The sequence below is a fragment of the Dryobates pubescens genome, chromosome 35, assembly GCF_014839835.1.
Source record: "Dryobates pubescens isolate bDryPub1 chromosome 35, bDryPub1.pri, whole genome shotgun sequence".
NCBI classification, from domain to species: Eukaryota; Metazoa; Chordata; class Aves; order Piciformes; family Picidae; genus Dryobates; species Dryobates pubescens.
The window spans coordinates 8,290,554-8,304,501 of NC_071646.1; the positions used below are offsets into that span (position 1 = coordinate 8,290,554).

At 64.5% G+C, this 13,948-nt stretch overlaps 1 protein-coding gene across 1 annotated transcript in view; it reads right to left on the bottom strand.

The window, feature by feature from the left end:
* The window catches only part of LOC104309263 (receptor-type tyrosine-protein phosphatase V-like), a 39,876-nt gene that overhangs the window by 2,709 nt on the left and 23,219 nt on the right, over positions 1-13,948 (bottom strand). Inside the window, exons 21-35 of the mRNA XM_054176279.1 lie at positions 12,053-12,120; positions 11,769-11,889; positions 11,405-11,452; positions 10,900-10,993; positions 9,510-9,600; positions 8,957-9,033; positions 8,022-8,156; positions 5,649-5,771; positions 5,090-5,250; positions 4,557-4,692; positions 3,990-4,069; positions 3,173-3,260; positions 2,684-2,774; positions 621-697; positions 197-331 (exon numbers count right to left, since the gene is read on the bottom strand). Of these exons, the coding sequence (XP_054032254.1) occupies positions 197-331; positions 621-697; positions 2,684-2,774; positions 3,173-3,260; positions 3,990-4,069; positions 4,557-4,692; positions 5,090-5,250; positions 5,649-5,771; positions 8,022-8,156; positions 8,957-9,033; positions 9,510-9,600; positions 10,900-10,993; positions 11,405-11,452; positions 11,769-11,889; positions 12,053-12,120 (1,525 nt within the window). The remainder of the gene's footprint in view (positions 1-196; positions 332-620; positions 698-2,683; positions 2,775-3,172; positions 3,261-3,989; positions 4,070-4,556; positions 4,693-5,089; positions 5,251-5,648; positions 5,772-8,021; positions 8,157-8,956; positions 9,034-9,509; positions 9,601-10,899; positions 10,994-11,404; positions 11,453-11,768; positions 11,890-12,052; positions 12,121-13,948) is intronic.

The window sequence follows — 13,948 nt, forward strand, 5'->3', positions numbered from 1 at the left end:
AGCTGCTCTCCTTGGAGCCAGGGACATGCACCCCGAGGAGCAGCAGCTGAGTCCAGGGCCTGTCCCCTGGCAAGCTGTGGGAGCACCAACACAGGGCAGGTTGGATCTGCACCTAGGCTTCAGGAGGCAGTTTGGGAGCCTTGCTCCTTCCAGCTGCAGATCCCTGCTCTGCCACAGCACAGACTCAGCCTCTTACCTCCCCCTCCTCCCGCCCCGGGAGAACAGTCAGGATGCTGTGAACGTCCTGCTCCCACACCAGGGTCCAGAAGTCCTCCATGGTCACCTTATCAGGCCCCTGGACAGCCAGGTAGTCCCTGCCCGAGCTGCAGCCCTGGGCAGGGGACAGCAAGGTCACTCTCCTGCTGGAGAGGTGGCACAGGAGCCCCAAGGGCACAGGCAGCTGTGGGACGGGCAGGGAAAGGCTGCAAGCTCAGCAGGACAGGAGGCAAGGAGGGGCGGAGGGGAGTGAGGACAACCCGGACAGGGCAGGCGAGGGAAGAGCCTCCCGCAGTGCCCACAGTGCCCTCCTGCCCACCCGGGGTCAGAGGGCAGTGCCCAGGCAGTGGGGGGCAGGGGCACAGCGAGGCAGGGAGCAGCAGCTGCAGCTGGGGTGGACTCACCGGCACGCGGCAGACCTGCAGCAGCCCCGAGCAAGGTTCCTGCTGCAGCGGCGCAAACCTCACCCTGGAGCGGTCATCTGCAACAGGGAGGCGCATGGAGGCGGCCTGCAGCTCACACTCCTCCTGCAGCCTGCAGCTCACACACCGCCTGCAGCTCCTGCAGCTCACACACCACCTGCAGCTCCTGCAGCTCACACACCGCCTGCAGCTCACACACCGCCTGCAGCTCCTGCAGCTCACACACCACCTGCAGCTCACACACCGCCTGCAGCTCCTGCAGCTCACACACCGCCTGCAGCTCACACACTGCCTGCAGCGCCTGCAGGTCACACACCGCCTGCAGCTCACACACCGCCTGCAGCTCACACACCGCCTGCAGCGCCTGCAGGTCACACACCGCCTGCAGCTCACACACCGCCTGCAGCTCCTGCAGCTCACACACCACCTGCAGCTCCTGCAGCTCACACACCGCCTGCAGCTCCTGCAGCTCACACACCGCCTGCAGCTCACACACCGCCTGCAGCGCCTGCAGGTCACACACCGCCTGCAGCGCCTGCAGCTCACTCACACACCACCTGCAGCTCACACACCGCCTGCAGCTCCTGCAGCTCACACACTGCCTGCAGCTCCTGCAGCTCACACACCGCCTGCAGCTCACACACCGCCTGCAGCTCCTGCAGCTCACACACCACCTGCAGCTCCTGCAGCTCACACACCGCCTGCAGCTCACACACCGCCTGCAGCGCCTGCAGGTCACACACTGCCTGCAGCTCCTGCAGCTCACACACCACCTGCAGCTCACACACCGCCTGCAGTGCCTGCAGGTCACACACCGCCTGCAGCTCCTGCAGCTCACACACTGCCTGCAGCTCCTGCAGCTCACACACCGCCTGCAGCTCACACACCGCCTGCAGCTCCTGCAGCTCACACACTGCCTGCAGCTCCTGCAGCTCACACACCACCTGCAGCTCACACACCGCCTGCAGCTCCTGCAGCTCACACACCGCCTGCAGCTCACACACCGCCTGCAGCTCACACACCGCCTGCAGCGCCTGCAGCTCACACACCGCCTGCAGCTCACACACCGCCTGCAGCTCCTGCAGCTCACACACCGCCTGCAGCTCACACACCGCCTGCAGCTCACACACTGCCTGCAGCTCCTGCAGCTCACTCACACACTGCCTGCAGCTCCTGCAGCTCACACACTGCCTGCAGCTCCTGCAGCTCACACACCGCCTGCAGCTCACACACTGCCTGCAGCTCACACACCGCCTGCAGCGCCTGCAGCTCACACACTGCCTGCAGCTCACACACCGCCTGCAGCTCCTGCAGCTCACACACCGCCTGCAGCTCACACACCGCCTGCAGCTCACACACTGCCTGCAGCTCCTGCAGCTCACACACCGCCTGCAGCTCCTGCAGCTCACACACCGCCTGCAGCTCACACACCGCCTGCAGCTCACACACCGCCTGCAGCTCACACACCGCCTGCAGCTCACACACCGCCTGCAGCTCACACACCGCCTGCAGCGCCTGCAGCTCACAGCCACACAAACGACCCCTCAGGCACCATGGCTCTGCTCAGGTGCTCCCCTCTGGAGGCTGTCCCCAGCAGGCAGGGCTCAGGCTGCTCAGGGCCTCGGGCAGTGAGCTCTGTGCATCTCCAGGGGTGCAGTGCCTGCAGATCCTCTGGTTCCCTGTTCCAGAGCTTGGCCACTTCCATGGGAATCAGTTTTCCTTATACTGATTTGGGTAACCCTTCCAAGCCATCTCCACTGCCTCTTGTCCCTCCATGCTGCACCTCTGAGAAGCTCTGCAGGCTCTCTGTTCCCTCCTAGCAGGCAGCTGAAGACAGCAACAAGATCTCTGCTTCCTCTCCTCCAGGCTGAACAACCCCTCCTGCCTCAGTCCCTGACCTCACCTCAAGGTCTTCCACCTCCAAACACCTTGGAAGCCTTTTTGTGGACTCACTGCAGTGTGCCCAAACATTTCCTGTGCCAGAGCAGCAGGCCTGGCCCAGCCTGGCTGCAGGCAGGAGCAGGAAGGTGAAAGGAGTCACTCACATGGCAGGATGCTGGATGGGGGCCGTCCCTGCTGGCTGCCTGAAGCTGCTGCTGCAGAGTTGGCTTCTTCCTTCACAACCTCCAGGAGGCTCTGCCAGAGGGAAAGAGTGGAAGAAACAGTGAGCAGCACAGGGCCAGAAGGAGCAGGAGGAACCTGGGACTCCTGAGGACCCCTGGCCTCAGCAGAAGGGAGGATACAGCTGCATGCAGAAGCCTTAGCAGGTCACTGTGACCACCTCTGGGGGAGGTCTGCAGGCCTGCTGCATCTCTGTGTGAGACAATGGTGCTCAGGTAGGTCTCTACCCTGCCTGGGGTCTGAGGAGGGGACTGTGGGCAGAGCCTTGGAGAGGAGACCCTGGCAGAAGAGCCAGGCACAGGGAAAGTGGCACAGGACCCACTCAGGGGCACTCCCTGGGTGTCCTCTAAGCTGGTGCTGTCACTCCCCAGGAGCCCCAGAGCTCCCTGCACACTGCCCAGGCCAGCTCTCACCTCATACTCCCTCAGGAAGCCCAGCTGGGACCTGGCTGCCTTCTGGGCATAGTGCTGAGCAAAGGTCCTCAGTGGGATGGGGAAGGACCTGGGGAGAGAAACTGGGAGTGAGGCTGAGCAAACCCAGCAGCATCCAGGCTGTGCCTGCAGCAGGTGGCCAGGGCACCCCTCCAGTGCCAAGGCACTCACAGGTCCCTTGCCCAGCTCTGGCCCATGCCAAGCTGTCCTGCCCTAGTCAAAGGCAGGTGTCAGGGTGGGCACAGCCCAGGGTCCATTCCCCAGATGCAGCAAGGGCAGAGCCATCCCTCCCACGAGGGAGGAGGCAACCTGCCCATGACCTGTGTCTGTGACCTCCAGATGTGGCCTCAGAGCCAGTGATGCAGGTGGGCAAAGCCTGACCCTGAAGTGCCCCTCAGCCTCCACCAAAGCCACCCAGCAGCCATCAGCTTCTCCAGTTTGAAGCTCTGGAGCATCCCTGTGGGCTGGGAAGTCAGAGGCTGATGGAAATGCCTTCTCCAGGCCAGTCCTTCAGCTCTGTGACAGTGGCACAGCCCAGAGAGCTGGCACTGAAGGAAAGAAGGATGTGGCTGCCCAGGCTCTGCCAGTGCACCCAGTGCTGAGCTGGGCTCCCCATGCTGCAGGGAACAACCAGCCCTGGGCTAACAGTACTCAGAGCACCACTCAGGGCACCAAGGGGCAGGCTGGTTGGGCTTCCCTGTGCTTCTGTCCAGGAGCTCACACTGGGGCCAGGATCCCAGCTCCCACTGGAAGGTGATCAGGGTGGGTAAAGGAGCAGGAGAACACAGCAGGTCCTTACCTCTCTGTCCCTGACAAACCCAGGAGTGGCTCCTCCAGGATCTTGTCCATGATACAGCTGTGCAGGAAAATGTACTGGGACTGGAAGGGAACAGACAGCAGTGGAGGGCACCCCAGCAGGCATGGCACTGCCTGGGCTCCTATGTTCATGCCCAAGAGGCACTTCAGTCCCAGAGCCTCTGGGTCCCTCCTCGGGGTCTGTCTGTCCTGTAGGGTACTGACACCTGCCCCCAGCTCTTGGCTGGGGAATGTTCCTGGGCTGTGGAGCCCTGACCCTGCTCTTAGGAGCTTGGGGGTGTTCCTGAGTCTCCTGGAAGGGCTCTGAGGCTCTGTGAGCTGCTGCTGCTGCGGGTCCAGCAGGACATGGAGCTGCTGGAGACTGCCACAGAGGGAGCAACTTCCCCTGCAGCTCAGCTGCCGCTCCAAGCAGCACCGAGACAGGCTGGGGGCACTGGGGCACACAGGGGGGCACTGGGGCACACAGGGGGGCACTGGGGCCAGTGCCTCAGCCCTGGCAGCTCCTGTGCCACGGGGCAGGGGCAGTGTGGGAGGGGGGCAGAGGTCTCACCAGCGTCTGGACCATCAGGTAGCGATTCATGCGCAGGGTGTGCACGGCGCCGAAGATGTCAACCACCTTCTCCTGCCGCAGCTGCAGCAGCAGCCGGTCCAGCGCCAGGAAGGTGCCGCTGCGGCCGACCCCGGCACTGCCGGCACACAGCGAGGCTCAGAGCACTGCCCCCACCGGCCTGCAGCCTGGCACACCAGCCCGGGGGCCCTGGGGCACCGGTCCCAGCAGGGCAGGGGCTGGGTAGCCATTCAGGTGGGGACGTGGCTCGGGGGTGGACTCGGTAGAGGAGGGTCAGGGGTTGGCCTGGGTGATCTTTTCCAACCCAGATGCCTCCAGGAGCTGCTGCTGACCTCCTCCAGCTGCCTCATCCCCGGGACTAGAGGGCAGGCTGCAAGCCCACCTGTGACCCTCAGTCCTGCCCAGGCAGCCCAGCTGCGCCTCCTGGGTGCTGCTTTCCCTCCCAGGCCATGCAGGAGCAGGACCCTTGCCCCCTCCCCTGCCCCCTCCCGCCGTGTCCCTGAGCAGAGCCTTGCCTGCAGTGCACGAGGGTGGGCCCTGCGTCCTTGCTGCTCTGGATGTGCTCCCGGGCCAGCTCCCTGAAGGCCAGGATGGAGGCTGTGGACTCCGGGATGCCGTGGTCAGGCCAGGCCGTGTAGTGCAGGTGGGACAGCAGCCTCTCGGCCTGGAGACCCTCCTGCCAGGGGCGAGGTGGTGACTGGGGTGCAGCACGCTGGGACAGAGCCCTCCTCACACCCTGCAGCCCTGGCAGCACCTGGGGGGCTCAGCTGCAGGGAGCAGCCAGTGCCAGGGCTGCTGCTCTGCTCCTGCCCTCCCCGAGGTGAGGCACACAGGGGTAAGGCCTCTGGCTGCTGGGGAAGGTGCCCTGGAGGCTGCAGGCTGTGCCCCAGCACAGGGCCATGGGAAGGAGAGCGCAGGAGAGGGCAGCAGAGCTGGCAGCACAGCCCAGTGTGACCAACCTGCTCCTCGGGCACTGCTCCTCTGAGCCCTGCCAGCTGCAGGGCAAGGAGTTGATGCCATCTGCACCCCCCCGGCCCCTCAGGTGCCCCTCCGTGCCAGCCCTGCCTCACTCACGTGCCACAGCTTGAACTGGCGCAGGGTCCACTCCTCGGCGCTGCTCTGCCGCAGCAGCTGCACCCGGAGCTGGCCGTAGCACACCGGCGCCGCCTCGGACGGCCAGTAGTGGTCACACAGCACCTAGGGCGCAGGCAGGACGGGGCCAGTGAGGGGCAAGGTCCCACCGGGTGACCTCTGGGCTCCCTGAGAGCAGCAGCTGCGTGGGAAGCCAGGGCAGGGCTTGGGGAGCAGGCAGAGGTGCTGCCCCTTCGCACCAGGAGCTTCGCACAGCCCTTCCCCACCTCCCCTGAGTCTGGATCTCAGCCTCCCCCAGAGGAAAGGACCTCTGTGGGTCCCCTCGTGCCTGGAGGAACAGCCCACGGCAGATTTCTCATCAGAACTACCTGAGGGGGATGGGCATGGCCCCAGCTGAGCTCCACTCCTGGCCCTTGCTGCCCCGAGCTAAGGCTAAGCTGCTAACACAGCAGCCTCTGCTCCCTCCTTGCTGCCTGGGGGCAGCCCGCAGCCCCCGCCCAGCCCGCAGCTCCCGCCCAGCCCGCAGCCCCCGCCCAGCCCGCAGCTCCAGCCCATGCCCGCAGCTCCCGCCCAGCCCGCAGCCCCAGCCCATGCCCGCAGCTCCCGCCCAGCCCGCAGCTCCCGCCCAGCCCGCAGCCCCTGCCCAGCCCGCAGCTCCCGCCCAGCCCGCAGCTCCAGCCCATGCCCGCAGCTCCCGCCCAGCCCGCAGCTCCCGCCCAGCCCGCAGCTCCCGCCCAGCCCGCAGCCCCTGCCCAGCCCGCAGCTCCCGCCCAGCCCGCAGCTCCAGCCCATGCCCGCAGCTCCAGCCCAGCCCGCAGCTCCCGCCCAGCCCGCAGCCCCCGCCCAGCCCGCAGCTCCAGCCCATGCCCACAGCTCCCGCCCAGCCCGCAGCCCCCGCCCAGCCCGCAGCTCCAGCCCATGCCCGCAGCCCCCGCCCAGCCCGCAGCTCCCGCCCAGCCCGCAGCTCCAGCCCAGCCCGCAGCTCCCGCCCAGCCCGCAGCTCCAGCCCAGCCCGCAGCCCCTGCCCAGCCCGCAGCCCCCGCCCAGCCCGCAGCTCCAGCCCATGCCCGCAGCCCCCGCCCAGCCCGCAGCCCCCGCCCAGCCCGCAGCTCCCGCCCAGCCCGCAGCCCCCGCCCAGCCCGCAGCCCCTGCCCAGCCCGCAGCTCCCGCCCAGCCCGCAGCCCCCGCCCAGCCCGCAGCTCCAGCCCATGCCCGCAGCCCCCGCCCAGCCCGCAGCTCCCGCCCAGCCCGCAGCCCCCGCCCAGCCCGCAGCCCCTGCCCAGCCCGCAGCTCCCGCCCAGCCCGCAGCCCCCGCCCATGCCCGCAGCCCCCGCCCAGCCCGCAGCTCCAGCCCATGCCCGCAGCCCCCGCCCAGCCCGCAGCTCCCGCCCAGCCCGCAGCCCCTGCCCAGCCCGCAGCCCCCGCCCAGCCCGCAGCCCCTGCCCAGCCCGCAGCTCCCGCCCAGCCCGCAGCCCCCGCCCAGCCCGCAGCCCCTGCCCAGCCCGCAGCCCCCGCCCAGCCCGCAGCTCCAGCCCATGCCCGCAGCTCCCGCCCAGCCCGCAGCCCCCGCCCAGCCCGCAGCCCCTGCCCAGCCCGCAGCTCCCGCCCAGCCCGCAGCCCCCGCCCAGCCCGCAGCCCCCGCCCAGCCCGCAGCTCCAGCCCAGCCCGCAGCTCCCGCCCAGCCCGCAGCCCCCGCCCAGCCCGCAGCCCCTGCCCAGCCCGCAGCCCCCGCCCAGCCCGCAGCTCCCGCCCAGCCCGCAGCCCCCGCCCAGCCCGCAGCCCCTGCCCAGCCCGCAGCCCCCGCCCAGCCCGCAGCTCCAGCCCATGCCCACAGCTCCCGCCCAGCCCGCAGCTCCCGCCCAGCCCGCAGCTCCCGCCCAGCCCGCAGCTCCAGCCCATGCCCGCAGCCCCTGCCCAGCCAGCAGCTCCCGCCCAGCCCGCAGCCCCTGCCCAGCCAGCAGCCCCCGCCCAGCCCGCAGCTCCCGCCCAGCCCGCAGCTCCAGCCCATGCCCGCAGCTCCCGCCCAGCCCGCAGCTCCAGCCCATGCCCGCAGCTCCCGCCCAGCCCGCAGCTCCAGCCCATGCCCGCAGCTCCCGCCCAGCCCGCAGCTCCAGCCCAGCCCGCAGCTCCAGCCCATGCCCGCAGCTCCAGCCCATGCCCGCAGCTCCCGCCCAGCCCGCAGCTCCCGCCCAGCCCGCAGCTCCAGCCCATGCCCGCAGCTCCCGCCCAGCCCGCAGCTCCAGCCCATGCCCGCAGCCCCTGCCCAGCCCGCAGCCCCCGCCCAGCCCGCAGCCCGTGCGGGGGCGGCACCAAGGCAGCCCCGGGCCGTGCTGGGTGGGACTGTGCTGGCCCTACCCTCCCGTTCTCCATGCACACGGTCAGCATGATGATGTTGCAGACGTTCTGCTCCCACACCAGCCTCCAGAAGTCATCGATGGTCTTCTTCAGGGGGCCCTGGGTGACAATGAACTCCTGCTGGGACGTGTAGCCCTGAGGGAGAGGCAGAGAGGATGAGTGGCTGGGGCAGGGGGGTCCTGCCCTGTGACAGTCAGTGCCTGGCCTGATCTGTGGGCAAGGGGGAAGCTGCCACTGCCCTCAGTCTGTGCAGGCAGCTCCCAGGCAGGGGGCCTCCGAGGCAGCTGACCCCCCAGGAAGCAGCACATGCTTGCTGCACATCTGGACCAGAGAGGTGAGCTCTGCCATCTCCCTTCCAGTGGTTCCTCATTTGGGCTACCCAGGGCAAGGCAGATCCGGGTTCCTCTCGTGCTCCCCAGCCACTGCTGCAGCTGGGGTGAGCATGCAGGGGCTGAGGCTGCTGCTTGGCCCCTCTGACACACACATGCCCCACAGACCCACACAGCCATGCAGGGATGCTCTGTGCCCTGCCTGTTACCTGGGCAACCCTCCCGGGTGCAGGACGTGGGCACAGCTCCTGGGTAGTTGGAATGCAGCTGCACAGAGCAGAAGGAGAGAGAGGAGGCAGACAGGCAGGGCAGGAAGCTGGGAGATGGTGGGAAGAGGACAGTGCCCAAGAAGAAGGGAGAAAGCTTTGCCAGCCTGCCCACACTCACAGCTCATTCACAGCTCCTACCATCTGCTGGTCTCCACCAACCCCTGCTAAAGGGCATCTCCCCCTGACCCCCAGCTCCCTGCCAGCCTGTGCCAGCTGCAGCTTCAGTACAGCTCTTGCCCACCAGCCCTCACAGGGGGGGCTGGGTCTCAACCCAGGCAGAGTTTCTCTGATGGTGCCTCCTGGCCATGGCTCTGTGGTGAAGGCAGGTGGCACTCACAGGCATGAAGTTGGCATTGATGTAGTCTGAGTGTGGATCCTCCCCCAGCTGGCTCAGCTTGACCCGAGAGTGATCATCTGAAACAGGCCACACACAGAGGAGCCCTCAGCACAGCCAAGACATGGCCATCCCCTCCCTTGCCTGCCCCACAGCTCCATGGATGCAGCCAGCAGTGAGGCTCTGTGCTGGGCTGGGCACCTTCTGCCTGGGAGCTGCCCACCAGCTGGGTTAGCAGGGGGGGATCATGAGGCTCAGAGGAGAAGCCATGGGACACTCATGGTTCCCCTTTGGTCACCATCTGGAACCCATCCCTGAACTGGGCTCCCCCAGCACCTGCCCAGCAGCCTTCTGGAGGAGCTGAGGATGGTAGCTGAGCCCTGCCTCAACCCTTAAGCCTTGAATCTCCAGGAGGAAAATGGAAACTGAGGCTCAAGACTCCTGGCAGGAGAGGAGCCAGGCAGGGTGAGACCTGCAGCAGGGCAAGCTGAGCCTGTCCCTGGGAGCTGCTCTGTGACCTCCCACCCTGGCTGCTGGGGCAGGAGGCAGCACTTACAGGGCAGCACATGAGGATATCTGTTCTTGGAGGCATTTGCTGGTAGCTCAGCCTCCAGCTTCAGTTGCTCCTTCCCAACTTCCTTCAGCTCCTGCAGGACAGGGGAGAATCACAGAATGGTTTGGAAGGCACCTCCAAAGCTCACCCAGTCCAACCCCCTGCACTCAGCAGGGACATCCTCCACCAGCTCAGGTTGCCCAGAGCCCTGCCCAGCCTCACCTTGAGCATCTCCAGGCATGGAGCATCAACCCCCTCCCTGGGCAACCTGCTGCAGTGCTCCAGCAGCCTCCTGCTGCAGAACTTGTTCCTCACATCCAATCTCAATCTGCTCTGCTCTCATTTCAAACCATTGTCCCTGGTCCTGTCCCTGCAGGCCTTTGGGAACAGTCCCTCTGCAGCCTTCTTGTAGCCCCTTCAGGTCCTGAAAGTTTGGTCTAGGGTCCTCCTGCAGCCTTCTCCTCTCCAGGCTGAACACCCCTAGCTCACTCAGCCTGTCCCCACAGCAGACCTGCTCCTACCCCTGATCATTTTCGTGCCCTCCTCTGGCCCCTCTCCATCAGCTCCAGGTCCTTTCTGTGCTGGGGGCTCCAGAGCTGGATGCAGTGCTCCAAGTGAGGTCTCAGCAGAGCAGATCAGAGGGGCAGGAGAGCTCATGACCAGCTCAGCTTCCTGCTCTGCCCTGGCATTAGAAGGTCACCATGCACAAGGAGCCCTAGGTGGCTTTTCCCAGTGCCTTCCCCAGCAGCACTGTTTGCATTTGCAAGAACACAAGGCCAGGAGCATTGGTGGGTAAAAAAAATCTTCTCAGGAACCAGAATTCCACCAATATCAGAGCAGTTTGTGCTGAAAAAACAGCAGCCTCTTGTGCTGCTCAAAGGGTGATCTGAGTGGAGTTTGAACTGGCTGATGGATTTTCAAAGGTCTGGCAGCAGAAGGGTTCAGAGGCTGCAGATGTTGGCAGTGGGAGCCAGCGAAGGCAGCCTGAGGTGAATTCCCAGCCTGGCCCCACAGCTCTGAGCTTGCTTATCCACCTTCCTGTTGACTACAGGCTCTTTCCTAACACCCTTCAGGTGGCTCTCATTGCACCACTCAGCATCTTCACCTCCAGGCCAGGCCTGGGCCCTTGGCACTGCCTAGCAGCTCTGCACAGTGCTAGCTCACCTCACACCACAGACAACATGAACCAGACAGGTTCTGAGCAGAGGAGCTGCCTGCTCACTGGGTCCATCCAACCCCTGGCCTCCAAACCTCCCTATGGGGTGGTTGGATTGCTGGAGAGATGGAATTCTGTGCCTTGAGGGGAGGAGTGCATGCAGGGCCACCCAACAGCTGGGGCATGAGCTGCTTGGAGAGGAAAGCCAGGATGAGCTGTGGCAGAAGTCCCACTCACCTCAAACTCCTGGAAGAAGGCCTGGTTGGCACCAGCTGTCTTCATCTCATAGTAGTGCTTGAAGCTCTCGATGGGCACCGGCCGATGGACGTTCCTGCAGCAAGCAGAGGCCAAGGCAGAGCTTGGGTGAGCTGTGGGAAGGTCTGGTGAGACACCCAGGTGGGCAGGGAGAAGCCAGCCTTGAAGCTGCAGAACCTGGCTGCACACACTCAGGGGTGGTCTGCAGCCCACATCACTGCCCAGGGATGTGGGTCCAAGAGCATTGCTTAAGTACTGGGCAGGATGTCAGGGTGAGGACATCCTCCTGCAGCAGAAGCCCTGCAGAGGAGGTGCAGACAATGGGGTGGAGCTGGGCAATAAATACTGAATGTGAGAGAGCCCAGGATGAAGCCCAGCTGAAGAGGAGGAGACAGAGTTGGATTTTTCTGAGTCAAAGCATAAGAAAGGAAGTTGGTAAAGCCCTTTGGGACCTGCCGTGGGGACGCTGCGGCTGCCCAGCACTCACCTGGAGCTGTAGGTCACCATTTCCTGGGGCAAGCTGTTCTTCTTGGCTCTGGAACCAAAGCATGGGTGATGTCACTGTTCCCGCAGTGCAGGGGCAGCTGCTGTGGGTGTGCTGTGGACTGCTGGCCCCTGGAGTGCCTGTGAGCAGTACCCTGCCCTGCACAGGTGTGGGCTACTGGCAGTTAACAGCTCATGGGCAGTACCCTCTCACCTCTGCCCTTTGTTCTGTCCTTGCCAGGCACCACTCCACTGGCAGTGTCCTCCTTTGCCTACATATCTCTGCATACCCTCCCACTGCTCTTCCTCCTGGCCTGGCAGTGGCTCCTCAGCAGGCACCCACGGGTAAGAGGGGGCCTCCTGCTCACCTCTTTGCTCTGAGCTGTTTCCAGTAGACCAAAGCAAAAATAGCTGCAAGAGTCAGGAGAAATCCCATGATGATTCCAGCAATTACTGGCACTGAGAAAGGAGCTGTGTCTGCACCAGAGGCTGCCACAAAAAGGAGACAGAACAGAGAGGAGTCAGGAAATGGCTCCATTTCTGCAGCCCTCTGGGTGCCATTAGCAGCTTGCCAGTTCCCTCTGCCCTCAGCACCAGGTAGGGAAGGTTACAGGATCTTAGGGGTTGGAAGGGACCTCACTCTCCACCTTACCTGAGAACAAGGTGAAGGTCACTGCAGGGGCCACAGGGTCGTACTTGGTGAAGGCAGCGATGCTGAACCTAGGGCAGAGCAGAGTCCTGCCGTGAGGGGTAGCCAGGATCAGGCACAGCTCCCAGGCAGCCAGGAGCAGGGAGAGCCAAGGCAGCAGGACAGCTGCCCCTGTCTGAAGTGCTGCACTGGAAGGAGCTGGTTTCCTGCAGGGATTTAGGAAGCACATCAGAAGTCTCTCTCCTCCCTTTCCTGCTCCTGAGCAAGCTTGTTGCACTCGGGGGGATCTGAGGTGTTCAGAGAGCACAAATAGGGAACAGCTCTCACAGAGCCACAGAATCACAGAACTCCTTGGGCTGGAGAAGGCCTCTGAGATCATCCAACCATCAACCCAGCCCCACCATGGCCACCAAACCATGGCCCCAAGTGCCATGGCCACATCTTGCTTGAACACCTCTGGGCATGGGGACTCCACCACCTCCCTGGGCAGCCTCTGCCAAGCCCTGACCACTCCTCCAGCAAAGACATTTTCCCTCTCCGCCACAGGGTTCCTTGCAGACACAAGTGGTGAGTTTCTGTTCTCTCCTAGGACTGAAACAGGGAAGGACAGCAGTGAGCAGGGACAGGCAAGCTGGGCTGAGTCCTGCCTTAGCTCAGGTCAGGCCTTTAATTGGGGTGACTTGGAAGAGCTAAGCCTGAGTAGCTGAAACAGGGGCACCTCAGCTGGGAGAGGCTGAGCACTACCCTGTGGGGCTCTGCCCTACATCCTCCTCCCAGCAGTGTGCACACCAAGCCTCCCAGCTCTCTGCAGAGCTGACCTCCTCCTGAGCAGGGAGCCTGGAAGGGGAGGGCTCCTGTGCCCTAGATGCAAGCCAAGGCTTTCCCACATAGCTTTGGAGTCTAACATGAAGTCTGATGTGAGTCTGCTCTGGCAGCACCCTGGAGCCCAGAGCAGACATCTCTTTGGAAACTGAGCCTGCAGATGCCTTGGCATGAGGGACAAAGGCCTGGGGATACCCAGCTCACTGCAAGAGACAAGGGCTGGCTTGCAGGCTGTCAGCAGTGTCAGCTCCTCACCACGCTAGGGGAGCAGCCAAAGCAAGCTGGGAAGAGCTGCAAGAGGATCTTCTAGTCCTCAGGAACTGCAGAGTTATGTGCATGGCTTTGAGTCATGCTAGGTGCACAGCCTGCTGGCCCTGAATTAGCTGCCACCCTGCTAGAGGTTGATGCTGGAGTGAAAGTAGCAGCTGGGAAGGGTGGGCGGAGGCACACTGTCAGGCTGGGGGGGAGGGGGGTAGGGGGGTAGGGGGATCTCTGTGTTTGTGCTGAAGTCTCCTCGAGGCCAGGGGCAGCTCTTGGCCTGTGCCAACATTGGCAATGCAGCCCCAGCTCGTGCCCAGGCTGTCCCCAGCAGCAGAAGGCTGCTAGGGTTAAACAGAAGGGCTTGGCCTGGCAGGCCTGAGGGGGAGTCAGGCAGGACCCTGAGCAGTACAGAGCAGGTGAGCTCCATGGGCAATCAGTCTCAGCTCTTCTGAAGCCATTGGAGTCTCCTGTGGCACCCAGGGACCACAGCACCTCTGGTGGGTATGGGATGAGAATGCCCCAGTGGGCAGCTCTCCTGCCAGCTGTGCTGACACAGCCCCTGGGGGCAGCTGGAAGAGGTCTTTGCTCTTGATGACCCTACCCTGGGTAGGATTCCCAAGGGAATGGCTCTCTGGAAGCTCCCTTTTCCCCTAGGAGAAGCAGCCAGTACCTGATGCAGCCCAGGTCACACCAGCCTCTGCCAGTGCTGCCCCTCAAGGCAGCTGAAGGAGCCCTTGCTTGGCATCATGAGTGAATTAAAACGACCCTGCAAGAACCTCTGCCAGTTTCTCATCTACTTCTGGGGTCTGGACACAG